The 26,357-nt window shown below is 39.6% G+C and overlaps 2 protein-coding genes and 2 long non-coding RNA genes across 18 annotated transcripts; 2 read left to right on the top strand and 2 right to left on the bottom strand.

Annotated features, from left to right (window-relative positions):
• Window positions 1-7,733: 7,733 nt before the first annotated feature.
• Window positions 7,734-11,787, bottom strand: LOC133735619 (uncharacterized). Of its 9 annotated transcripts, none has more exons than XR_009859172.1 (9): window positions 11,603-11,787; window positions 10,896-11,018; window positions 10,705-10,778; window positions 10,007-10,261; window positions 9,779-9,933; window positions 9,611-9,661; window positions 9,259-9,359; window positions 8,568-8,745; window positions 7,734-8,087 (listed from the first exon to the last, which is right to left on the bottom strand). It is a non-coding gene; the product is annotated as an uncharacterized LOC133735619 (long non-coding RNA). The 9 variants fall into 9 exon arrangements; XR_009859175.1 differs by having other exon boundaries at window positions 7,734-7,999; XR_009859173.1 differs by having other exon boundaries at window positions 7,734-8,745; window positions 10,896-11,042.
• A 4,857-nt stretch (window positions 11,788-16,644) lies between these two features.
• On the bottom strand, window positions 16,645-17,610 carry LOC133735620 (uncharacterized). Its single transcript, XR_009859180.1, has 3 exons — window positions 17,357-17,610; window positions 17,004-17,078; window positions 16,645-16,881 (listed from the first exon to the last, which is right to left on the bottom strand). It is a non-coding gene; the product is annotated as an uncharacterized LOC133735620 (long non-coding RNA).
• Window positions 17,611-18,103: 493 nt separating this feature from the next.
• On the top strand, window positions 18,104-22,985 carry LOC133735617 (probable magnesium transporter NIPA6). 7 transcript variants are annotated; one of them, XR_009859167.1, is made up of 11 exons: window positions 18,104-18,476; window positions 18,647-18,703; window positions 18,804-18,894; window positions 18,991-19,151; window positions 19,259-19,386; window positions 19,483-19,620; window positions 20,111-20,601; window positions 20,727-20,826; window positions 20,946-21,017; window positions 21,098-21,190; window positions 21,317-21,343. XR_009859167.1 is itself a non-coding variant. In XM_062163017.1 (9 exons), the coding sequence occupies exons 1-9, from the start codon at window positions 18,353-18,355 to the stop codon at window positions 22,159-22,161; spliced, it is 1,005 nt and encodes a 334-aa protein (XP_062019001.1). In that variant the 5' UTR covers window positions 18,105-18,352; the 3' UTR covers window positions 22,162-22,985. The 7 variants fall into 7 exon arrangements, 2 of the variants coding, with proteins under 2 accessions (XP_062019003.1, XP_062019001.1); XR_009859166.1 differs by having other exon boundaries at window positions 20,111-20,525; window positions 21,317-21,340; XR_009859168.1 differs by lacking the exons at window positions 20,946-21,017; window positions 21,317-21,343 and having other exon boundaries at window positions 20,111-20,525.
• Window positions 22,986-23,275: 290 nt separating this feature from the next.
• Window positions 23,276-25,788, top strand: LOC133735616 (eukaryotic translation initiation factor 4B3). Its single transcript, XM_062163016.1, has 2 exons — window positions 23,276-24,586; window positions 25,429-25,788. Exons 1-2 carry the CDS (start codon window positions 23,376-23,378, stop codon window positions 25,502-25,504), a joined length of 1,287 nt encoding a protein of 428 aa, XP_062019000.1. The 5' UTR covers window positions 23,276-23,375; the 3' UTR covers window positions 25,505-25,788.
• Window positions 25,789-26,357: the final 569 nt, after the last annotated feature.

Genomic DNA, 26,357 nt, shown 5'->3' with positions numbered 1-26,357 from the left:
GGCTGGCCAATTGAGCCGAAGAAACCGAACCATCCACATTTCGAACCGGCCCAAACCACTTTGGGTTTAACATTTGGGCCTACTATTCGGGCCGAACGATTGGGCTTAACATTTGGGCCTACCATTTGGGCCTACCATTCGGGCCGAACAATTGGGCTTACTATTTGGGCCTACCAATCGGCCCACCAACTTCCAGCTCGGCTACGGTATGAAATTGTACATACCGTATATACGTATGCATACCGTACAGACCGTATATACGTATGCATACCGTACAACTGTATATACGTATGTATACCGTACAGACCGTATATACGTATGCATACTGTACAACTGTATATACGTATACATACCGTACAGACCGTATATACGTATGTATACCGTACATACCGTATACACGTCCGTATATCAAGCATATACGAGATCCAAAAATATTTGTAAGAGGTAAGGTTCGAACTCCCGACCTCGAACACGAAGGTTTTGCTCCCAACCACTGAAGCAAGAGCTGCCTTCATTAATATATGCTCACGTGTTATATTTATTATGTCATAAGCGACATAAATAAAATAACGGGGAAGGCAAGGTTCGAAACCTCAACCTGCCGCACGAAACCTTTGTCCCCCAACCACTGGAGCACAAGCTGTGCTTAATATAATGTGTACAAATTTTATACTTATTATGTCATAACGAACATAATAAAAATAAACGAGAGGCGAGGTTCGAACCTCAGACCTCTTGTACACGAACTGTACACTCAACCACTCGAGCACGGCTGCTCACGTTATTATCCATACAAATCCTTTTATTTAAACCAACTGTTTCAACTGTTTAAACAATTCGGCCCAAAACATCCAAGACTGTTGCAGAAACCCAGCCCAACGTATCCAAAACTGTTACAGAAATCCAGCCCAACTCATCCAAAACTGTTTCAGAAACTCGGCCCATCATGTCCAAAACTGTTTCTGAAACTCGGCCCATCAGGCCTCCACCCACAGCTACAGTGATGCCTTGATCCGAGACAGGCCCAAGTACGGCCCACTTGTGTCACGGCTTATCCCTTCCGTGATTTACGGCAGTCAAATCTGCTTTCGGCTACAGCTGTCTGCCACAGCGCCTCGAGATTCCCTCGGTCCCCTTACACGCTCTCCACGCGCCAACAGCTTTTCCGGGTTTCGGGGCGACTTTAATCCAACGCGTGGATTGAATCTCAGAGATCGTCCATCCAACGGTGGAGATCTGCTCACCTCGTTCTATAAATAGGTGCATCCTGGAGAAAAACTGTTCACACCAAAGAAAAGAAATTTTCCCCAGCCATTCTCTCTCAAACTCTGCAGCCTTCCTCTCGAAACTCAAATCCTTTCTTCATCAATTTCAATCCTTCTCTTCTGATCTTCTCTCCCATCTAGTTGATTCAATCCCATCTTTCCTCTGAACTTTCAGATCTTCAATCTTTTCCTCCAAATCTTCAATCCTTCTTTCTCAGATCTTTTCTTCCATTTGAAGATTCGATCTCATCTTTCCTCTGAGAATCTCAGATCTCCAATCACCAGTTCAACAACTCCAATCCTTCTAACAAAATCTCCCTCAAACACTAAACCATGTATTCCTCGATTTCCACATCCTCTCACCCCATGACCCAAGAGCCACGAACTCTGCAACTAATGGAGCTCCAAACCCCGCAACAAATGGAACCACAACAACAGCAACCAACAGAGGAGGGAGGAAACACCCAAGCAGCTGGAAGTAGTGCCAACATGGATTTCTGGCGAAGCCGTACCAGGTGGATTCCTACTCCAGAACAAATAAGAATCCTCAAGGATCTTTACTACGTCAAGGGATTTAAGTGCCCAACTACAGAGCAGATTCACGAGATCTGTCTCCAGCTGAACCAGTATGGGTATGTTGAGGGTAAGAACATTTACTTTTGGTTCCAGAACGTCAGGGCTCGAGAGAAGCAGATGAATAGGTGTAATCAGGCTGCTCCAGTGCCCATGAGAACTAGTTCTCTTGGTACTGGTAGATCCATTGATCTCAATTTTGGGTCCACTGGTTCTACTGGTGCTGGTGGATCCATCGACATCAATTTTGGGCCAGCTGGTGGATCCATTGACATCAATTTTGGGTCCACTAGTTCTACTGATGATGGTAGATCCATTGATCTCAACTTTGGTTCCACCTATTCTACTGGTAATGAAGGATTTCTTGATTTAAATTCTGTTTCATATTCTTCCTCACACTTCAACACTAATACTAGTACAACTCTTTTGGCACAACAGGAGGACAAACATCCCTGCAACAACGAGGAGGAGATCACCAGGAGGTTCAAACTCTTCCTCTGTTCCCCGTGCACGGCGAGGACGTCTTTGGTAACCTGAAGGCTACTTCCGAGGAAGGTAGCGCTTTTGGTTACTATTCTGGTGGCTCAGGCGGTTACCACAGTGGCTCAAACGTTTCTCTTGAGCTTAGCCTCAACCCATCCGGAGCTGCTGACTAGGCTTAGTATAGCATAGTCCTCGTTTCCCTTTTTGTAATATAAAATCAATAAGATTGTGTGCATGTTTTCTTTTTCTTTTTTTGTTTAACCACAACAACACCAAGGATCGAACCTTGGTCACTTAATACTCTTTTCAAAACCATCGAGACTCTGCTGCACACATCTTTCAAAATGATTTATCACAAACAATCATTCAAAACCTAGCAATCAATTAAGTCACACAGAGGTCAAGCTAGTATCCTCTGAGTCAAACCAAACACAATAATTTCGTCGCTAGAATTAGGGATTAATAAAGCTAAACACTTCCTGAGTTAGCTAGGAAAAACCCACATCTTTAGAGTCACACTTACAACTCTAAAAAAAATCTCGATCACTCCATCTATCAATTGCTTCAACAAGCAATATGTACCATCTTAGCATCCACTAATCGATACTGGTACCACACTCAGTATCTCACCCACGAATCACCTCACTGCTCATTTGGTGGTAAGTCAACATCTAGTGGGTCAAAATTCTGTGATTATAGCACTTCACACTAACCACGTCATAATCCATAATCTGTCCTCACAACAGTATCTGGCCTCATAAATTAGTTATACAACCCTAGCACTCCTAGAGTTGAAAACAACGTTATTACCTAAGCTCATACATCAACACAATGTCTCTTCACAGTCAATCCTATCACGAGGTCATATCAATCTTTCCATAAGTCAACCATACACAAAATCCATCATAGTAACAACGAATTATGCATTACTACTCAACAATAGTCAGTGAACCAGCACTCCACAATAATTTCCAATACCATCCGCAGATCTCAAACCACACCCCGACATTTAGCTAATATATAGTAGCTATCCTAAACACCAAACAACTGTGCATGAATGAATGCTCCATTATAACACAATTCCATCACTAAGCAACCAATAACTGCTAAGTATTCTTCAACTCAAAACATCTGCATATCCAACTAATGGAAAGTATCACAACTACTAGTCAAATACTCGTAACGACTTTAGATACAAGCATTGGTCAAACACCATGACCCCAACAACCAACGACTACAATGCACATAAGGATACTGTTTTTCGTGAAAACCATCCTCAATAACTCCACCAGAGTTTAATCCAAAGGTTCCCATTCCTCAAAGGTGATAACTCAAAGAAGCTACACAAGCTCCACCACTTCACTTACAAAGTCAACCTATGCCATGATCACTTGACATACTACCCTTATTAAAGGTAACATAAGTATCTCCCAAATTACATCACTACACTCGAACACCAATATAGTCTTGAGAATTCTGTCTCATAATCTCTCACACTCCTATCATCTTGAGTTGGTGAGATCAATTCTCTTTTCAACTATTCCTAGGGTCTCAATCTCTTTCACCATTTCAACCCAAGAATAACATCCATCACATCAACTACAGGTAGACTAGGCAACTCAACCTCTAATGCCTCCACCTCATCCTCAACTGTCTCCATAGAAAGGTCCTGTCCCTACATCAGACTCGACCTCTACCTCACCGACTCATCAGAGTTAAATCCAGAGGTTCCTATTCCTCGAAGATCACAACTCGCGGAAACTAAACTTATTCTAATACGAACTTAGTAGACAACTCTACCGTCCTACGGACTTACACGTTGTCTAGACCCCATACTAAGACATACCCAATGATTTTACCAGTACCGAAGAGTATATGATGGGGATCCGCTGCAGACGGGCCATCACTCGGGAGGTACTGATTATCACCAAATATGTACCTTACGCTCTGATACCAAACTGTCACGCCCCGGATTTTGAATGATAAATTCAAATCCGAAACCTGAATAATTACAATTACAAAAAAACCAAATCTCGAAACTTCGAGTTCATTATTACAATTCACTCTCACAATATATTATAAAGCTCAAATGAGCATAACACACCTCACAACTTACAATTGTTGTAAAACTCTAACAATTGCTCTAACCGCACGATCACCGTCCTGGTTCTCCTGTCCTGTAGGATTACCCGCTACACAATTTGAATAGTGTACCGGGAGTTGCAACAACACAAAACCCGGTAAGCTTTTTACAGCCAGTATGAGTAAACAAGAAAGAACTGTTGATTTATTAGATTTCAAGACTACCACAAACCCACGTTACTTTCTCACTCTCATATATATATATAGACACTTATGAGTTACTCTCAATTTAGCTCATAAGATCACTCACTCTCATATATATATGTAGACACTTATGAGTTACTCTCAATTTAGCTCATAAGATCACTCACTCTCATATATACATATAGACACTTATGAGTTACTCTCAAATTCGCTCATAAGATTTCCCAACATTTGGTAGACAGACTCATATATATATATAGACCCTTATGAGTTACTCTCAATTTCCCTCATAAGGTTACCATATATATATTGACACTTATGAGTTACTCTCAATTTCACTCATAAGGTCACTCCACATTTGGCAGACAGACTAGAGCTCTAACTGAACGTAACCACTCGTCCGGCCACAGACGTGATTACGATTTAATACTATTAATAACCACCAGCCCGGTACGAGAGCGTGATTCACTAATAGATGCCATGGTCACCTCGTGACCTAGTGATCTCCACAGATCACAACAATTTATTGTTCCTCAACAATAAAACTCAACACCTCTCACAATATATTGTTTCTCAACAATAAACTCAATACCTCTCACAATATATTGTTTCTCAACAATAAACTCAACACAACTCCAACAATACATATTATTTCACGTAATAATATATATACAGACATTCACACAGGAATGTCTAATACACCAACAATAGTTCATATGATTGCAAAATAAAGCAATTAAATATATTGGGTTCGTAATATGAACCACGTGAGGTTTACTCACCTCGATAATCCCGCTGCGTCTTCAATTCAGCTCAAAATACGATCCACAATCGTCCACCAACTCAAACCGTCAATCACCTAGTCAGATACGATCTTAACTTAGCAATCATTCATAAACAACACATATACGGAAATCCAACGGTCGGATTCTAATTTAATGATGATCCAACGGTCAGATCGAATTTATACGATGATCCAACGGTCGGATCCTAATTATACGATGATCCAACGGTCGGATCCTCACGGATCGCCCTTAGGATCATCCTCCAAAATTATCACAAAGATCCAATGGTCAGATCTTCTTGAATCACTCTAACAAACATCTCCATAAAATTATACGAAAATCTGACGGTCGGATTCTCACGAATCGCCTTCCGAATCATTGTTTTACATTTATACGAAGATCCAACGGTCGGATCTTCGCCCATGACCACACAAAGCCACTGGGACAGTCATAAGATCATCATATCCAAATTTGAAGTAAAACCGATGGTCAGATCCTCACAGATCGTAAACCGAAGATAAAACGTAAAAACGTTAAATAGTAACGTCAAAACATAAATTCACTATTTATCAACGTTTTCTAAAATGACCTTGTAATATATCAAAACGCTCGTAAGGATGCGTAGATCATCACCTAGATAATAAAAACTCAAAATATGGTCGAATACGCCGCCACAAGCGGCGGTCAGTGGGCGGTCAACGGCGGTCAACGCGGCGGTCAACCACCTCCTCTGGCCACCAAATTTCATCCACAGCATCATCTCAACATTTCCAATCACTTTCTCAACTGTGACAAAGTCAGAAAATACCTTGAAGTAGCCGAACAATTAAGCACTCCGATGTACAGTGAAATTTTCCAATTATGCTTTCTTCCTCCATGCTTCGATCTGGGTTATGAGACTTGGCGAGCATGAAGAGCGGCTTAAGGCGCTTCTAATGGACCTGGGTTTATGACTGGAGGTGGCCGGAAATCGGCGTTGACTAATTTGCTACAGTAAAAATGTTGGCTTCGATCTCCACATTTCCGGCCAAATCGTCGTAAACAACTCCCACATGCGTGATAAGGAGGAAGAGACGAGTCTATCGATGCTCGCAGCTCGCCATTTGGTGGTCTAGAGGTGGTGAAAGAGGAGGTTGCAGAAGAGAGAAAGAGAGAGTTGCAGAAGAGAGAGACTGAGAGAGCACGGGGGAAGGAGAGAGAAAAGAAAGAAAAGTTACCTGGCTACAGTAACATTTCAAATTTATACCAATCTACCATAAACAGTAACTTTCATATTTTGCTTATAACTTTCGCATACGAACTCCGATTTTTACGTACCACATATGCACGCACTCGGTTTAATGTCCTCTACAACTTTCATGAAGGAAGTTTTCCCAAATTCCCAATGTATAAAAAGTCACTTTTTGAGACCCCCTAAATAACGTTCGTTTTTCGAAAATTAATCGTTCGAACTAATTCCACAATTCCTCCGAGCCTCGTACTCGCTCCCACTATCGTGAAATCATTTCTAAAAATCCACAGAATTTAATTTGGATTTTTCGGGGTATTACATCTTGTCTGTCACTATTTAAGATGACAGTGAAATGATATGTAACGACCACTCTGGCTTGAAATGAATATATTATCACCCCCTTTAGGTTGATTAAAAAAAAAAATGAATGGACATTGTCTTTCATGTTTTGAAGCCATAAGCACATGATATGGCGAGCGCAAATTATGTATTTTTATTTATCTTTTTTTTTTTTATCTTAGGAGCACTTATTGAGTTTAGATATCTTCTCCATAACATTTTTTTTAAAATAAATAAATAGAGGATTAGACGATATTACCTCCGCTGTAGCAGCCAATTTGAGGCGTCTAGCGTACACCTACAATCCTGAAGGAAAGGGGGTCACTACAAGACTAGCCCATTGCCCGTCCCTCTATTTATAGATTCATTGAAAAGTAGAAACGTGCAATGGGGGCATAAACCTAACCCATACAGAAACAATAATGCAAAATTTTCAATTAACAACCTTTGGTTGAGATTAGAGATTGCTCCTACATACGTAGGAATATAAGATAGGAAAAGGATATGACAATGTGTTTGGCAACCTATTTCTCAAAACGTAGAAAATATTTTCAATTTTTATTCGGACAAACTGAAAACAACAATATATCATTTTCATGTTTTTCTTCTCTTAATTTTAAAATTTATATTTTTTCACTAAATTGTCGAACCATTTTCAAACTAGAAAAGTGGCCCGCGCTTTGCTGCGGGATTTATTGGAAGAGTAATTGTATCTATACATAAGAATATTGTTGATTTGATAACGTTATATAGCACAATGTTTGTATGAAGTAATGTTCTAATTGAATCTCCATCTCATTCCGGTGTAACTGTCTTTACATACGTTTTGAGCTCAAGTACACCTTACCAACTTCCATTTGAGGTCAGGCACAATTTTTCCATTACAATAAATGAATTCAAGTGGAGGGTTACAATGTGTCACTGGGCCTATAACTGATTATGTAATATCAATGAGTTGGTGACAAAGTCCAACTGCAAACAGAAGATGATCATACTGGATGTTCTTTGACTTTGTGCAAGGCTAGTACCTCGGATTACTGCACATGTAAATGACTCTAAGGATATTGAGCAAATTACTTCATACAAACATTATCCAGAGCAAATTACTCTTTGCATATGATATTCCTGTAGCAAAATGCAGATGACAAAATTTGTGAAGTTTTCAACCATTCTCAATTAACTGTCTATTGTAGACTTTTAAATTAAAAGTACAGTAAGGTAGCAAATTGAAGAAGAAATTCAGAAGTATGATTGCAAATTCATTGCTGTAGTTGATTTGGTTTTGAAATACGAAGAATATATGTGGTCAAAGATTGGAGAAGTGAAGAGAATGTCTTGGGTTGTATAAATATGTGATCAGCTAGTTAGTAGCTTGTCATACTTGCGTTTAATGTCTTAGAACCTATTGCTTAATGTGTTTGGTTGATCGAATGAAAGCTTAGTACAAATTGTGTTCAAAAATGCTACCAAAAAAATAAAAGATGGATTTTAAAATGGAAAAAAGAGAGCGACAAATTTTTGAAGCTCACACCAAATAACATAGTTCATATCCTTGATCAACTACCAAAGGTTGGAATAAACATGCAGAAACGAATAAAAGGGTACCTTAGTGCTACCATAGGCAGTCAGGTTTAACAGTGAGTAAACGAAGGTAAAGAAGTGTATATCAGGGCAAAGAACTGATATAAGCAGTGGAGTAGATGTATTTCATTGGCTACACCTGTTTTATAACTTGATTGTGACTGAAATATTATGGCTAGCTTTGTCAATGTGTTTCACAGATCTGGAGCAAGAAAAAAAAAAGTGTGAAATGAATTTAATTCAATTTTTAGTTATTATGTAAAGCAAATTGAATACTAACATTTTGGGCAGAAAATATTGAAAATAGTTTTCCATCTATGCACAAAGGAATGATAATTTGTGTGACTGTGAAGAACTAAACTTTGATAAATGTTCAAGCTAAAGTAAGGAAGGCAATGTTTTTTTTTGATAAGTAAGGAAGGCAATGTTGGCTATATAAGATATGATTATGTTATATAATGCTCGTGTTGGAGTTAAATTTACTGTTTATCGCATACGTATGTTTGTGCTGTTTGATTCATGGTAATATCAATGGGATAATATTGTGCTGAAAACTCTAGTTTACTGAACCCAGAAAAATGATGCAAGTACTACTCTACAGAAAACAATTGAAATGAAAAAAAAAGAGTTGCAATCTGAAAATTTCTTTTTTAACAAAAACTGAATGAAAGCTATAATTGAATAAAAAGTGGAAGAACGAATATATAGCATTTACCTTGCTAATTGCAAAGTTTGAGGAAAGTTTATCTTTTTGATCGCTGAAATTGATGATATCTCTGTGCTACCTTGCAGTAACTAAAGAGGATTTGTGGAGAACTGAAAATATTGTGCATGATAACTAATTAAAAGTTGATATTATGCATAAATTAAATTTACAGTATTAGTTAAAAGTGAAAATCTAAGGTGATTTCACAGTCGAGAGGCTTATGGTGTATATAAGGATCGATTAAGAGTTTCTATAATCTTGCTAAGCTAGAACTTTAGAGTGAACAACAAATTAATTTTAGGATGAAGCTGGAAAGTTAGAACTATAGGTAAAGAGAATAATATTTGCATTGAAGACATACCTGAATATAATAGTATCGGAAGGTATAAATTTCTTGCTACTTCAGGCAGATCTGAGAGAGAAGGAAAGTCAGCAATATCAATATGTTGGTCACAAAATGCAGTGTGTTCTTATCAAGAGAAAAAGGTAAAGGAACATATTACGGTTCTTCAAAGGGAATTAGACTAACCAATATTAATATTGCAGTGGCTTTAGCAAATGAATGTAGCAGCTAAAAAGTTGTTGTGAATGCAGCTGCTAGATTAATTTGCTGGATTGTGCCAACTTGTGATGGTTGCTTGAGGAATTTGTGCAAGTGCAGCTTCATCAAAGCTGATAGTGGTCCTTGAAAGTCACAATCAGATAAATAGTTCAGCATATATAGGAAAGTCACATCAGGAGATCAAGAATATTTTACCTTAAGCTGTGGACAGTTGGTTTTACTTGATATTCTGGCGTAACTGATTCTTACTATGTGCCACTGTCGAGAACCGATCCATTCAAACCAGTCAGCTAAACTTTGTTGGAACTCATTTATAGCCCTAACTAAATTTTGCTGGCTAGCTTGGATGCATAGGTTTTCGATTGTAGGAGATAGTACTATTGGTGAAAGTAATGATTCGAAGGATTGAACATTTAGTTTTATCCTGACCAAGTGTGAGTCTTTAGTTACCTGCAAAAGTAGGAGCATGTTTAAGATCTATTCGCATTTTTATTAAAAAGAGCATCAAAGGTATCAACATGATAATAGCATGTTCAACTGCTAATATTATCAATTTTATCAGTAGTTATAAAACGTTAGAATCTCTATCAGTAGTGATCAAAGTTGAAACTAATATCAGTTGAAAGATAAGACAACAAAACAGAGAATCAGTTATGAATTGCTCAAACACCAGATTAAGACAGAAGAGAAAGTGGACTAATGATTAGCTGTATGAACTGGTTGCCTGTGCTATTAGACATTTATGTACAATATGAGTTATATGGTAGTTTATCAAATTGAGTATGATAAAGTTCGGATATATCTATGAAATGAAACTAAAAAAAGGACATACTGAATTCAAGGAAATTAGGTTAAACTGTGTTGCTATTCGTTGCACCAAATGAAAAGCTCACCAAGTTTTGATGACAAATGTAATCTTCTAGGGAGAAACTGCGGTTATTCAACACGGAAAGCACTGGATATAATCCTAGAAACAAATGTAGAAAAGCAAACAATTAATAAGAGATCATTTTGTTTTGTTAAGTAAATATAACTGGTGAATCTATTTGTGTAGAAGAAAAAGAAGCAATTGAGAATGAACTACCTATAGCAGGAATGTTACAATTTTATTGGTTGGCTTGATTAGTTTTAATCAAGATTTTCCCCTCTCTCTTCTCCTTCTTTTCTCTCTTTCGCTGTCCTCAAATATGCTGTGAAGCTTCAAAATCTACAGATGTTCCAGATGAATTAGCTGTTTGACAGTGCCAGAACCACTTTTCAATCCGGATGACTAAAACAAAAGCAATGTTCAGATACAGAAGAGAACATTTCAAGATCACAAAGCAAATTCATGAAATCAAGTAAACTACCATCTAATCCAATAGTCCTTAACCAAAACCCCAAATCAGAATTCTTTCAAAAAAACCACAAATTCTTTCATTCTCCGTTTTTCTTGATTACTTCTCTTATCAGAGAACACAAAAACACACCCATAGAGAACATGCAGAGCCTATTCTCTGCAATCCTCTCCCTCTCTTTCACTCTATCAACAACAGAAACACAAAGCTCAACCAAAACGAAAAGAGAGAAAGAAAAGATCGTGTCTATCAGCGCGCTTGAGAAAACAGATTACATGAAACCCAGAAATTTAACTCATCACCAAAACCCAATCTTTCAACCCGAACCGAATTTGACGAACTGTGAATCCAAAGAAAACCCAACAAAGAAACCCTAAATCGAAGAAAAACAGACACTCAATCATGACATGCAGAATTGATAGAGAGGCAGCGTCAACATCATAACTAAAATTACCCGCAAATCGATTGCAGCTGATATTGCCAAAAGTCGTCAGAAGCGGATGCGCAATTCTCAGCACCACTTCCTTCACTATCTCCCTCTCTGTGGAGTGAAGTAGCAAAGACACGATAGCACTGAGAAGCAACCCAGGTGTCGGAGGAAGAAACAACACGCACTGAACAACACCCCAGGTGTCGAAGCAAGAAACAGCACGCAGGGGTAAAATGGAGTTTTCGTTCATTACCGGCTCGGCTCCAGCCGGCACTGTTCATAAGCCGATGAACAGTGCGTTGAGAATTAGTATATAGTAAATTTGAAAAAACATTTTCGTTTTCTCCTTTTTGTTTTTAAAAATCTTTTTTGGAAAATCATTTTTGAAAACGTTACCGACTTCCATTTAAATGTTATTAGGATTAATTAATACCTCTACCTCCCTACTACAGGTTTCATTTGAAAATTACTGCACTGAGAGTAGATTACCCTGACTGACATCTCTTGTAAATAGGGGGTGTCATTTTGGTCTTAGATTTAGGGTTTTGTAAAATTTCAAGCAAAGCAAGCAACCAAATCCCAGTGATAACCACACATCTCTGAAATGGCTCATAGATTTGTCTCTGCCAGCTCATGCTCGACGGCTCTAAGCCAAAGGGAACCAGCCGTTACTATTCAAAATTCAGCATAGCAAGCACGAAGTTGGTTCGCGTGCTACTCTTACGTTGTTCTCAAGTCTAATTGGGCTTCTTGCTCTACATATACTTCTGATGAGCGATTAGTGACTGGACCAGATCCTTTCTCATGTAGTGAGCGAGGACCATCTTGGTTTATGGATCAAACTTTGGGGACTTGCCTTGATACCTGGATATAATCATCTTCAACTTCATTGTAGGCAGCGTAGTGGATTTCCTTTGCTTCAAGCTTGGGATTGGTTGCTCAAAACTTTCTCGATCTGTGAGGTGAGGCAATGAGTTTAGGGTTTAGATGAGTGGCTACTATTTATAGATGGGATCCATTTTTGCAATACTTAAATACTTTTAGATAGATTCTAAGTTTGCAATTTCATTCACGTAACGAGGAGAAGAAAACGCTAAAGTGGGATAATATATTCTAAGTTTTCAACTATACTATTTAATTCTAATAAACATAGATGTCGCTTTTAGTAATTTGGGTGTGTTTGGATGAAGGAAAAGAAGAGGGAATTTAAATGAAAATGAGGAATTCATAATTCTTAAACATGAATTTCCTTGTTTGGCATTCTAAACGTGAAAATTATAAACTTATTTATGGACAAAATGAAGGAATTGATTGACTGAATTCCTCACTTCGATTTCCTTCAAAATAGGTGTCATTTCAAATTTTCAGCAGATGTTTCTTCTTATCTCTTTATGAGTTTCCAAAACACAATATATATATTTTTATTATTTTTTTTATCTGGATATTTTAGTTTGTTTTAAACTTTCTTAGTTTAAAATACATTTCAAATTCTAAAAATTCACAACCAAATAATAAAAATTGCAACTAATGGAATTTTAATTGATGGAGTTCTAGATTCCATTGTTTCAAAATTTCTCGAGAATTTAAAATTTTCTCATCCAAACACAGCGTTAATGTACTCATAAAATCTAATGCACAAAAGAAGTGAAACGTCTGGTTCTAGGGTTTTTGCATAGTTCGATCTCCGACCCGTATTCCAATGGTGCAGCCTCATCGCGTCGTTGCCATGAACCTCCCCTTCTGGAACTGTCAGGGTATAGCCAATCAGCTTACGCGTCATGCCCTCAAACTTCCCGTTCAAAAGCATCAATCTTCTAGTTTTTCTTAGGAAACGAACTGCTTCAAGAAGCTTCACAAGTTGCTGCCCTGAGCGATTAGACTCCCTCATATCACACATTTTGACTGGATTGAAATCGCCGGTGGTGTTGCACTACTGTGGGGCGACTCGGTCTCTGTCTAAGCAAGCAACCTCAACTACTTCTCCATTGACGTCATCATGACAAGCCCGGAGAACGGAGAATGACGTTTCAAGGGATTTTATGGGCATTCTGATACCGGTGAGAGGCATAAGTCGTGGGATTTTCTTAGGTCCTTATTCAGTAGTCCGGTGGAGAAGTGGGTAAATGCCGGTGATTTTAATGAAATTTTGTCCTTGTTTGAGAAATCTGACTGTAGGCTTTATGATCAAACTCAGATGCAGGCATTCTGGCAAGCTATATCAGATTGTAATTTGAGTGATATGGGTGATGCAAGAGGTGTGTACACTTAGAGTAATTCATACACAAAGGAGAGGCTGAACAAGGGTCTATGTTCGTCGACCTGGCAAACTGCGTTCCCATTTGTCCTGTCTTTCATCTACCTCCCAGTTGTTCGGATCATATTCCTCTACCTTTAGAGGTTAGGAAGGAACATGTGAGGCAGAATAGGATACAGAGGAGGTTTAGGTTTGAAGAAGGTTGGTGTGTGCTCATGAAAATTTTTCTCGTGGAGGAAGCTTGAGTTAGCCAGCGTCGGGGAATCCATCTCCTATGATTCATTTGTGCAATGAAGATCAAGGAGGCTGGAAGCCATCTGTCGGCATGGGACCATTTTGCGTTCAAAAGTAGAAAAGAGGATTTGGAAGCTACAAGGCGTCAGCTTGATCAGATTATGTAGAAGCCTTGGAATAATATCTTGAAGGCTCCAGTGCCGGGTAAGGTTAAAATTTGTGCATGGAAGGCTTGTTCTAACATTCTCGCTATACGCAGGTGACGCAGCAGGCTAAATGAAAGAGGTATTGACATTGATACGTACCTAATGCCCGTTCTGTGAGGAGGAGGTGGAATCACTTGTTCATGCACTTAAAGAGTGCCCCTATGCTGCTGCTATTCTACAGCAAGCTAATTTTCCTATTGTTCAATTCACTCTGGGAGTTTCTGATTGCCTTGCTTCGGTTCATCAACAACATCCTGCTTATTTTGCTCCTTTGCTTATTAATTTGGGCTATATAGAGGAATAGAAATGCCAGGTTGTGGGATGATGAGTTTCAACAGGCTTCTAAGTTGGTGCCTTTGACGTTGGGTTGGTGGGAAGAGTTTAGATTGGCTCCTGTTTTTGATCACTCAGCTAGTTCGATCAGATAACAACAATGGAGGAAACCTCCAGTTGGAATGGTTAAGCTGAATGTGGATGCAACTTTTGACTTAGCTTTAGGGAGAGTTGGCCTTGGTGGAATTTTTAGGGACCATGATGTTTAAGTATTTGGAGGCTTCAGACATTCTGTGCCTGTTTCTAGCTCTGCTAGACATGCATGCTGAACTGCTTGCATTATTGACTGGGGTTTAGCTGGCTATTGCACATAGCTTCACTCCCTTGTTGGTGGAATCCGATTGTAATGATTCGGTGCAAGCTCTTTCACACTCTACCTTAGATTTTTTTTTTTTTTTTTAGGAATTAGGTTTTCTCATTCAGGACCTCAGGAACCTTTTGCAACAGGCCTCTTTTGCAAAAGTGGAATTTGTGGGACATGGGGCTAACTTAGTGGCTTATTCTCTAGCTCAAGAAGCCAAGGTTGGGTTGTATTCTATGGAATTTTTTAGTTCTATCCCTCCTAATGTGAAGGCTATCATCTTTTCGGATTGTAATGATGTTTAATCAATGAAAGCTTTTTCTTTCCTTTAAAAAAAAAACAAGAAAAAAAATGTACTCATAAAATCTAATGTTAGGTGTATGGAAAAAAAGATGTATATTTAGTATTTAGAGGTGTGTAAATAAAATTTCTAATGCTAATTCTTGTCTGTATATATAGGACATGCAACTCCAACATATAATTGTGAAGCACTAAAAATTGGGTTGGACAATATGGAAAAACGTGAGTAATGTTGGTGAAATTCAATTGTAGTATGGTAAATTCGGTAAATTCTCTTCAGTTGGAAACAAACAAATTAACAACATCTTCACAAAAATTACTATTTTTTTTCCTGTTTTATAGGAAATTTCTACATTATGTTAATATATGACATATACACAAGTAAAATGTAAATGACAAAATTATTTAAATGAGAACCTAATACAATTAACACTTTCAGGCTTAATTACTCATATGAAAACCTAGTTTACTCTAATGAAGATCTCATTTACCATAATGATGATTTTTTTTTTTCTAGTTACCTCCTTTACTCAAACGAGAACCTTATTCAAGGGAAATTCTACAATGTGTTAATGTATGACATGCATACAATTACCTTAAAGTGGTAAATGAGTCATCAAAATAGTAATATTAGTCCTCAAAGTGGTAACATGAGTCCTTAAAGTGGTAAATTTACCACATGAATCCTCAAGTGGTAAAATGAGTCAAAAAGTGGTAAAATGAGTCCTCAAAGTGGTAAAAATAGTTGATGTATGAGAAATATTAACATACCATAGCCTTACCCTCACTTTAATAAGGATTTTTGTTGTTCTTGTTAAATTACCACATATGAGTCATCAAAGTGGTAACATAAATCCTCAAAATAATCTTTAGGGAAAATGTCTATTTACCCAAATTTGAGCTACACTTACCCCATTTACCCAACCATCTTATGAGATTGTTTATTTACCCAATAAATTATATATCTTTTGCCCTAATACCCAATTAAATATTTATTTTTTATTTATTTTTAGGACAATTTTGCCCTCTCCCTCTTTATCACTTAGCAAGAAAAATAAGTCATCGGAGACTTCGCCGAACTCCGGTGACCGGGCACCAAATTCCGGTGAACGGAGATCGGAGTCCGGCAACCGGTAGCCAGAATTCTATCTCCGGTCACCGGAATCCGGTGACCAGAGACCGGAGTCCGGCGACCGGAGTCTGCTTTTATTGCCCCCCAATAAACTTTTTATTGTCCCTCAATAAAAAATTTATTGCCCCTCAATAAACTTTTTATTACCCCCCAATAAAGATTTTAGTGCCCCCCCCCCCAATAAACTTTTTATTGCCCTCTAATAAAGATTTTATTACTCCCCAATAACTTTTTATTGACCCATGTTTCACGATATTATTGCTCCGACATTGTTATTAGAAAGTACAAAATATATCAATTCACAACTAAAAATGATATGAAGCTCTCCTTTCTTCAGCACACATAAACGCTTACATATGCATGATACTCATATATGCTGGTATGGTAAAAATAGGCAAAATAGAAAAACAAAATGCTAAGTCAAGCATTTGCAACAATTTCATGATCTACAAAATACAAATGATATTAGGCAGTCTTCAACCAATTTTCCGTTGGATGTAGATCCCTAGATTTTACTCTCTCTGTTCTTTGAGCCAGTTTCCTCTGAACCAAGAAGATTTCAATTAAAATATTAGAAACACAATTCAAAACAAAACAATTAGAATAGAGATCTGATCCCACAGAGAACAAGTAATATTAAAGAAAAGGGAATTTAACAACATTACCTTGATTTCAACTCGGAAAGGAAGACCTATCAGTGCCAATTCAAAACTCCAAATCTTCTCATCATTGATTAGAATCTACATAACAACTCAGAATCGACGACAATCAACACAAGATCTCACCGAAATTCAAGTTACAATTGCTCAGGCTGATTGCCGATATCAAATCAAAAATCGAGCAGCCATAGAATTCAAATCAACCAAACAGAGCCTAATGAATTCCAACACTGTCACTACAATTGACACAGTTGATCAAACAATGAGGAATTCGCACAAAAAACTAAAGGATTTGAATCAGATCTAAGGTGCGGCCTATGCGAAAACGATCATGTAAAGTGAAGCGATCAGAGACTCACCATTTTTTGCAGAGCTCCGGTCGGAATTGCTAATTCAAACCAGAACAATCACCGTTCTTCAGAGCCACCGCCGATGACGATTCCCGGTGGCCCTACGACGTCATCCAGTCACCGGCTACAAGCTCGACCGGAGCAACGATAAGTTCACTGCCTATTTCGACGGCGCATGTAGCTTCTCGCCCGAAGGATCCTCATGGTCGAAGGCGACGGCCACTGAGCCAGCACACTGCCGATCGGAGATTAAGATTGAAGTGTGTGTGTGTGCGTGCGCGCCAGTGTGTGTGTGTGTGTGTGTGTGAGAGAGAGAGAGAGAGAGAGAGAGAGAGAGAGTCTGTAATTTATTAAATAGGCTGAGGATAAAGTTGTCATTTGAGCTTAAATTGGGTAAATGAGAATAAATTTTTTTTAGTAGAGTAAGTGGGAGTACTTTGCCTTAAAATTGGGTATTTGGTCAAGGACCCTTATCTTTATGTCATCTAAAAATCTTTGTTCATCATTCTCAAAAAAAAAAAAAAAAAAATAGAAGAAGTCTTTGTCGACACCGAAAATGAGTGCTGCCACCGTATTGGGTGGTGGTGGTGGAGGCGGAGCTGCCGGCCAAAACAAAACAAATACACGTCACCGCCACGGTTTTCAATCACGTACGCTGTTCCAGCTACGCAAAAGAGTCAAAGAGACCGCACCTTTGCATGTGATAGGGGCAACATCGTCATTCCGACACCGTCCCTCCAGAAATATTAGAAAACAAGTGAGAGAGAGAGAGAGAATCCAACTTAACCAATCAGCACGCGAAACAGGCGATTCTTCCCCTCCACCGGAAACTTCCGACAAAACGACACCGGAAAATTCAATACCCGATCCTTCTCTCCCTCTCTCTCTCGCTCTGGAATCTTCAGAGCTGCCATTACAATTTCACAGAGAGAGTGTGAGAGAGAGAGAGAAAGCGCGCCACCTGTTCAATTCTGGTTGGCGGGAAAGAGAGAGAGAGAGAGAGAGATGGGGGTGTCAGAGAATTCGATAGGTCTGATACTAGCCATGGCCTCCAGCGCCTTCATAGGCTGCAGCTTCATCTTGAAGAAGAAAGGCCTCAAGCGCGCCGCCGCCGCCGGAACTCGAGCAGGTCCTATTTCTTTTCGATTTCAATTTCAATTTCAATTTCAGCTCCTTTTTTCGCCTTTTAAGATTCCGAAAAATTGGACTGAATTGCAAAGATTTTATCAAAAGTTTCAATTTTTAGGATTATTCTAGTGTTTGGGGATTGATGGAAATTCTCTGGTTTGAGTTGTGTAGGCGTTGGGGGATATACTTATTTGTTAGAGCCATTATGGTGGGCGGGCATGATCACCAGTAAGTTTAGCTCTTGCCAATTTTTCTGTTACTCATTTATATAGGATTAGAGGATATGAGGTATTGATTTTTTGGTGTTGAATTTTCGCAATTTCGGTAGTGATTGTTGGAGAGGTTGCGAATTTCATTGCTTATGTATATGCGCCGGCAGTTCTTGTAACTCCACTTGGTGCATTGAGTATAATAGTCAGGTGAGTGTGAGATGTGTTTTCGAGGTCATTTCTGTGGTGATTTGTGATGGGAGGAAGTTTGTTTAGTGACTCGAGTGTTTTGTTGGATTTGTCTAGTGCTGTCTTGGCGCACTTCTTGTTGAAGGAAAGGCTGCAGAAAATGGGGATTGTGGGATGTGTTACGTGCATTGTGGGATCAGTGGTTATTGTGATCCATGCGCCTCAGGAGCATACTCTGAGTTCTGTACTGGAAATATGGACTCTTGCGACTCAACCAGGTTTATGACTATATACTCGCTTTGTTTTCTGTCTTCAATACTAGTTGTCATAAAACTTGAATGGGGTTGTTATTAACACTTTTTTTGTTTTCCTTTCCTACCAACAGCCTTTCTAATTTACGTCGCAGCTACACTTTCCCTGGTATTAGCTTTGGTTTTGCATTTTGAACCTCGCCATGGGCTAACAAACATACTAGTCTACTTGGGAATCTGTTCTTTGATGGGTTCACTGACGGTAAATATGCTTCTCTTGTTTGCCAAGTACATAGGCGCTTTGTTCCTTTATGTATCATGTTTTGTTTAGATGCTTAGCTGTGTTCTGCTGCTTCAGGTTGTAAGCATAAAGGCCATTGGAATTGCAATAAAGCTTACTCTTGAGGGAGTAAGTCAAATAGCTTATCCTCAGACTTGGTTTTTTCTGACCGTTGCAGTAATCTGCGTCGTTACACAGTTGAATTACCTCAACAAGGTCAGTAGTCAGCTATTAATGCTGCCCCCTTCCTGCAAGACTATTGTCATTAGCATTTTGTGTAGTAATACTAATCTTGTACCAGATATCTGTGCTCTACCTGAGATGCATTTCCAATTTTTTTTTTTCTCAGATCATGTTCTGCCTATTTGTTACCTTCTGACCACAATGTGTTTCTCCTTCCCTAAAGGAGAGGAAAATGATGCATTGTGTGTTTTTGACTTCCCTATTTCTTGTACTTATAATTGCATTAGATCAAGCACACAGACATTCATTTGTGACAAGTTTGAAACTTAGTCAAATTACGAAAGTTCAATCATAATATGTATATATATATACACACACACTTACCAAGAAGAGGATAGTTGGAATGGTTAGGCTCATGGTTTGCTCCCATCTGATCTGGAATTTGAACCCCCTCTTGCCCACTGTACTTATGTAGCTATTTGCTAGAATTTCCCGTCTCCTAAAGATTTTAGTGTTCTGACAGGAGGCCCAGTTTCCGGCCTGGATGAGCCGGTGGTAGTAAAATCCACTCTCTTTTTTCTTGGATTGTTTTTTTTTTCTTGGCCAGTTGAGTTCCACCACCATGTTGACCTCAGCGAATGGTTCAGTGTCAGTCTTCAGAGGCTTTTCTTCTCTTTGTCCTGCAATTTTGCCTTGATCAAACCATGTTTGGAGAAGTGAGCTGAACACAATATTTTGTGTGATGCCCGTCCATTTTGTGCAATTTGCAAAACTTCTTCCCCTTCAGCTTAGGCAAGTCTTTGTATAACACTGGGGATTGAGCTGGCTTCGCAGCAAGAAGTTCATCAAAAATTTCTGCAGCTTTGGATAAGTCATAAGGAAAGACCTAAGCTCTGGTCCTGGGAACTCTAATTGATCGACTTCATATGGATGAGGAGGTTGGTATAGCTCCCTTGCAATATTACCTTGACCAGCAGGTTGAATCAGCCTTACTACCCCTAGTCATAGAAGCAGGTCCATTGACTCTTTGAGTCCTATTTCCTTTAGATTGTCGAACCTCTTAGGCGTGGTAGTAGTAGTAGTAGTAGTAATAGTAGTAACAACAGGAGGGTTGACTGCTTGTTTGTTCTTCTTAGCAGAAGAATTGAACCCTGGTTCATTGATCTGGGCCCCTCCATTCTTCTTAGGAGTTTCCTTACATGTTGGTGCCACATAAGGCTATGAAGTAGCAGTCCGTAGGTGAGACCTATCTGTTCTTTAGAAGGGATATTTAACTATATATATAATACATATTTATATGTATATATATGTTGAATTTAAGTGGGGTCTAACTAGCCACTAGCCACTAATGCCTGCAGGTGCTGGTTTCCCCTCAGATGGCATACATTTTGGCCAATTTTGATTCCAGTTTGTTGACAACTTAAGCTTATGTATCACGCACTGGTCAGATGCTATTCTGCTTAAGCACCTAAGTCTCATATCACTGATGTTCATGAATTCTTCGTTTCAGGCTTTGGATACCTTCAGTGCAACTATTGTTGCTCCAGTATATTATGTGATGTTCACAACTCTGACCATTATTGCTAGTGTAATAATGTTCAAGGTAAGTTGCTTGATCCATATGCTGGGGTTTCCTTCTGATTCCTTCTGGTGCTTTGATTCTTTACTTGTTTTGCTAGCAACTACAGACTTAGGATTCTGATTGCACATTTCCTTCTATATTCTGCAGGATTGGTCTGGTCAGGACGCAAGCAGCATAGCCTCTGAAATTTGTGGATTCATTACTGTACTGTCAGGAACCATTATACTCCATGCCACCAGAGATCAGGAACCACCTCCTCCGCAAGGTATAGAAATATAGAATGGACTTTGTTGTCTAAGGTTCACAGTTGTATTCTTTTGCTCTTTATTCTCTTAGTACATCCTGCAACATGGTAACATTGATAATTGATAATTCATCTCAAAAACGAAGAGTTAAACATAGGAGTACAAGCACACGTGCGCGCGCGCGTGCGTGTGAGTGTTTTTATCTTTTCTTGACCAAAAGCATAATGTCAATTTCAGTTTTGAGCGTCTCTTCAAGAAGATTGTTTTGAGTCTAATGATTCTATATTTGATCCCAATAGTGCAAGATATTTAGTTGCCTCTTAATCGGAAAAAAGATATAATCTATAACACCCTGTGCCCCAAGCATGTACTTGGATTATCCCATCTTAATTGTAACTGCTTCTACGGTTGAGTACCTTATGGAAAAATAAAAAAGGACTGGAATGGTAGTTTTTCTTATCTGGTGGAATGTTACATTGTCATTTGAATAAAGGGAAAATTTACACTTACAGTTAGCTGTGATAGTCGCTTCCTTTGCTTATATTTGCTACCTGAAAATGCTTTTTCAGTGTTTTTGAAGTGTTCGGTGTATCTTCAGATCTTCTTATTGAGTTTTGACTATAGCTTACAGTAGTTCTGCTCTTTGTAACAGGAACTGTAACATGGTACATTAGTGGAGATTCAATGAAGGCTTCAGAAGATGAAGATTTGATTGCTTTACACGATTCAGATTTTCTTGAACCGTAATATACCCATTCATCAGCAGCGGTCATCTTGAGAATGGAATCCTAGCAATGATGCGCTGTGACTTGAGTTAGTTGACACCTAGCACATAGCTCATTACAACTTCAAATATCTAGACACCTCTTCCCTCCCTTAGTTTTTGCCATGTTCTTAGGCTAGGCTAGGCTAGCTAGCCATGGCAGGTCTTTTTATATATTTGTTTTTTTTTTTTTTTTTTTTTTTTTTGGAAAATATGAAATTTTAGGTCAAAGTGAGAAAGTAAAGGAAAGTAGTTGACAGGATGTAGAGAGCAATGCGTCGGGTGTCAATAGGGCGGCCCTTTGAGAGTGTTTATAGAGTTCCTTGTTTCTTCTAGGTGTCTCCTTAGGGTGATTATCAGAGATTAATTTGATGTGGCTTTCTTCACAAGCCAACTGATGAGACCTTCAACCGGACGCTTGTTGATTACCGATGTGTGCTTGTGGAACCACTCTCAGTGCCGACTCTGAATCATCATCGGCTCAGGAAAAGGGGTTGCAGTGCTGTATCAATATACCAGTGGCGCAGAGACATTTGCTGTGATATTGGCAATGTCCAATCTGTCTATGACGGCTATTGGTATATGCACATATGGATGCTTGCAGTTTCTGTCCCTGATTCTTGTTGATGTATGAGTGAATTTGATCTCTTCTCCCTTCATAGTCTGATTCTTTTTTATGTATCATCAGTCAATAGCGCGTTATCAGAACAGAACCAAGAGGCATACTGGCCAATTACTCCGCAGCTACCGCTTGGCATTGTACATCTTGTATGCAACTCTTTTTAAGTTTTTGATCTTGTTACACTAATCTTATTTCATGTGAGAATTCGTTAATCACAACTGAAGTGAAAAATCATCTCCAACTCGGTTACTAATTCGCTAATCACGACCATAAAAATGGTAGTGAAGGATTTCGAAAAAAAAAAAAAATGGTAGTGAAGGATCTTCATCTACTGTTACAAACCCCTCAATTACTTTCGTGTTAAGTTTTTCCTCTCAACTCTTTTTTACGATCAAAGCCAGATTCCCTATCTGATTGGGAATCCATTCTGGACCGTCGGATCAAATCCCCATCCCTACCTATAAATACAAACCCCCTTCCTTCGCTTCAAACCAACGCATCCCCAAAACACAAATCGCAGAAATCTCAAAGAGCCAAAAAACACCAGAGACAGCTTTTCACCTAGCAAACGCAACCATGGCGGCAACAGTGTCGTCTCCTTGGGCCAAGCCCGGCGCGTGGGCCCTCGACGCCGAAGAGCACGAAGCCGAGCTGGAACAACAACAGACCAAGATGGAAACGCAGCAGCCCCTCGCCGACTTCCCCTCTCTCTCCGCCGCCGCCGCGAAGCCGAAGAAGAAGAACAAGGGCCAGAAGGTCAGCCTCGCCGAGTTCTCCACCTTCGGCGGGCCCAAGCCCGCCGAGCCCGTGGGCCTGACCCACGAGGATCGGTTGGTTCTCCCGACCGGCCCGCGCGAGCGGACCGCCGAGGAGCTCGAACGGAACCGGATTGGCGGCGGGTTCAAGAGCTACGGCGGCGATCGGGGGAACCGCGAGGATTCGAGTTCGAAGTGGGGGAGTCAGAGGAGGGAAGGAGGAGGAGGGTTTGGGGGGAAAGAAGGAGGAGAGAGAGATGGGCCGTCGCGGGCGGATGAGGCCGACGACTGGGGCGCCGGGAAGAAATCGGCGGCGGGGAATGGGTTTGAGAGGAGGGAGAAAGGAGGGTTCTTTGGGTCCCAGTCGAAGGCGGATGAATCTGACAGCTGGGTCTCGAACAAGAGCTCGTTTTCGTCGGAGGGAAGGAGATACGGCGGCTCCGGCGGTGGGTTTGAGCGGGAGAGGAAGGTTGGGTTTGCATCGAATGGCGGCGGTGCTGATTCGGAGAGCTGGGGGAGGAAGAGGGAGGAGAGTAACGGTGGGGGTGGGTTTGAAAGGGAGAGGAAGGTAGGGTTAGGGTTCAATTCGAACGGTGGCGGTGCGGATTCGGAGAGTTGGGGAAGGAAGAGGGAGGAGAGTAATGGTGGGATGGAGAGTACTGGGAGGCCGAGGCTCAATTTGCAGCCGAGGACATTGCCTGTTACTCTGCCTGTTGTGAGCAATGAAACCTCTCCGGTGGCGGTGCCTGAGGATGTGGCGGCAGCACCAAGGCCCAGGGGTTCGAACCCGTTTGGGGCCGCCAGGCCGAGAGAGGAGGTTTTGGCAGAGAAGGGGCAGGATTGGAAGAAGATTGACGAGCAGCTTGAGTCTGTGAAACTTAAGGAGAAGGAGGCTGTGGCTGCCGAAGGGGAGTCTTTTGGGAAGAGGAGTTTTGGGATGGGAAATGGGCGCTCTGGTGACCGCACCGTGGGAGCTTGGAGGAAACCTGTTGTGGCTGAGGCGGAGGCTGAGGCTGAGGCTCGTCCTCAGAGGTATGCTGCTTCAGTTATATGATTGATTGTTTATATAAATTGATCATCTTTAGGATGCTTAATTGTAAAGGTTGATGCTTTTAGTACTTCGTATGCATGGTTTCTGTCAGCAAATTGCCAGTTAAAGAGGTGCATTTTAGTTATAATTGGTTTCAGTTAGCTAGTGGAAGTTTTGTTTGATGGAACCCTACTACTTACATCTTTTACGTTAACTTTTTGAATATTGCAAGAGAAGTGATGCTCATTTGTGTCTATACTTTTTGAATATTGTAGGAGAAATGATGCTTGTTAGGAGGTGTTTTTGTATCATATAACAAGCAATAAGCTGCAGTGTTTTCTGTTGGTGTTTCTGTATTACTTTGCTAAGCAATAAGCTGCGTTTTTTAATGTTCCATTTTAAATTCAAAAGGAAGCATTTTGAACTGTGAGGTATTGCGGTCCTGTTTTGAAGAATTCTGTTCATGCTGTCTATAATGTATTTGTATTCTATTTGGTAGAAGGCCCTATTATTTGGTTTGTATTCTCAACTTGATAGTTGTTACATATCCTGAAGGGCCCTAGAACCTACCTACATTTGTGTGTTGTAATATTTGTGATTGCATGTTCATTCTTAAGCGTTTTGAGAACACAAACTTAGGAACAAAGGAACCTAACCCTGTCACCTGCAAAATGTAACACCAAAGGGGAAATGTATTGTATATACTTATGCATCTGTAGATGTTAGATATTCAAGTTGATTATGTTCAAGGTCTTTGCTTGTTCTTGTGTACATGGAATCATTTTTGTGCTAATTTTCAGGTTCTCTTACCACTCTGAAACTAAATTGTTTTCTTTGAGTGTAGTGCTGGAAACGATGAGAGTAGGAGCAGCAATTCTGAGGAACCAGAACCGGAGAATGAGAATGTTAATGAGAACTGAAGAGGAGCTTAGAAATATGATGTTAGAGGGAACAAGTCCCAAGTTGCTTGATCTGCTGATTCCATGAGGCTGTTGATTTTTCAGTTTCTTTTTTATATTTATGCTATGTCGCTAATGCTATACATTCAACTTAAAAACAGTTTTTTTGGTAGGTTTTCAAGTATACTAGTTTTGCCTATAGGACTTTGTTTTGTATGTTGTATTGAGATTGAGAAACACTGTGACTCTGATAATTATTTTTGATCGTTAAGTTAACGTGGAATTGTGGTATGTTCGTTGGATAATTGTCCAGATCATTTTCTTTTGTGCTTCCACATGCAATGCTTTCTTGGTGTTTTCTTGGTTTTGGATGTGTGGTTGATGAAGAGTTGCTGAATGCACTGTCGTAGAGTGATGTGTGATTATTTATATGTCGTTTAGGTTATGGGTCTGTGTTGGTTCCATCGCCGGAAGGTAGTTTTGAGCAAGTTATACATGATATCTGGTTTGGATAGGAATAACTGTTCAGGATCTTGTAAATGTGAGATTTCAGAATCTTGGGGAGGCATAATGATTTATATATTTTGGAATCTTGATTCAAACAAAATGGGGGCAAAGGACACACAACTGGCACCAGGCAGCGAGTACAAGTAGTGATGAACTGGTGTGATCTGCAATACATGTGGCCATGTGCCATCCTTACAAGTATTCTCATGTTCATTTAGCGCGATAGTCCGATCCCAGACTGTTATTATTTCGGCATTGCTATCTAACGATTCTAACTAGTTTTTATTTTTATTTTTTTTATTTTATTTTTTTATGACATCTAACTAATTTTATGTACGCTAATGTATCAGTACATCAAATGTAGATT

This window comes from Rosa rugosa, chromosome 3 (assembly GCF_958449725.1).
Source record: "Rosa rugosa chromosome 3, drRosRugo1.1, whole genome shotgun sequence".
Classification (NCBI taxonomy): domain Eukaryota; kingdom Viridiplantae; phylum Streptophyta; class Magnoliopsida; order Rosales; family Rosaceae; genus Rosa; species Rosa rugosa.
Note: the sequence above shows the minus strand (reverse complement) of the source record. Positions and strands in the feature narration are given on the sequence as shown.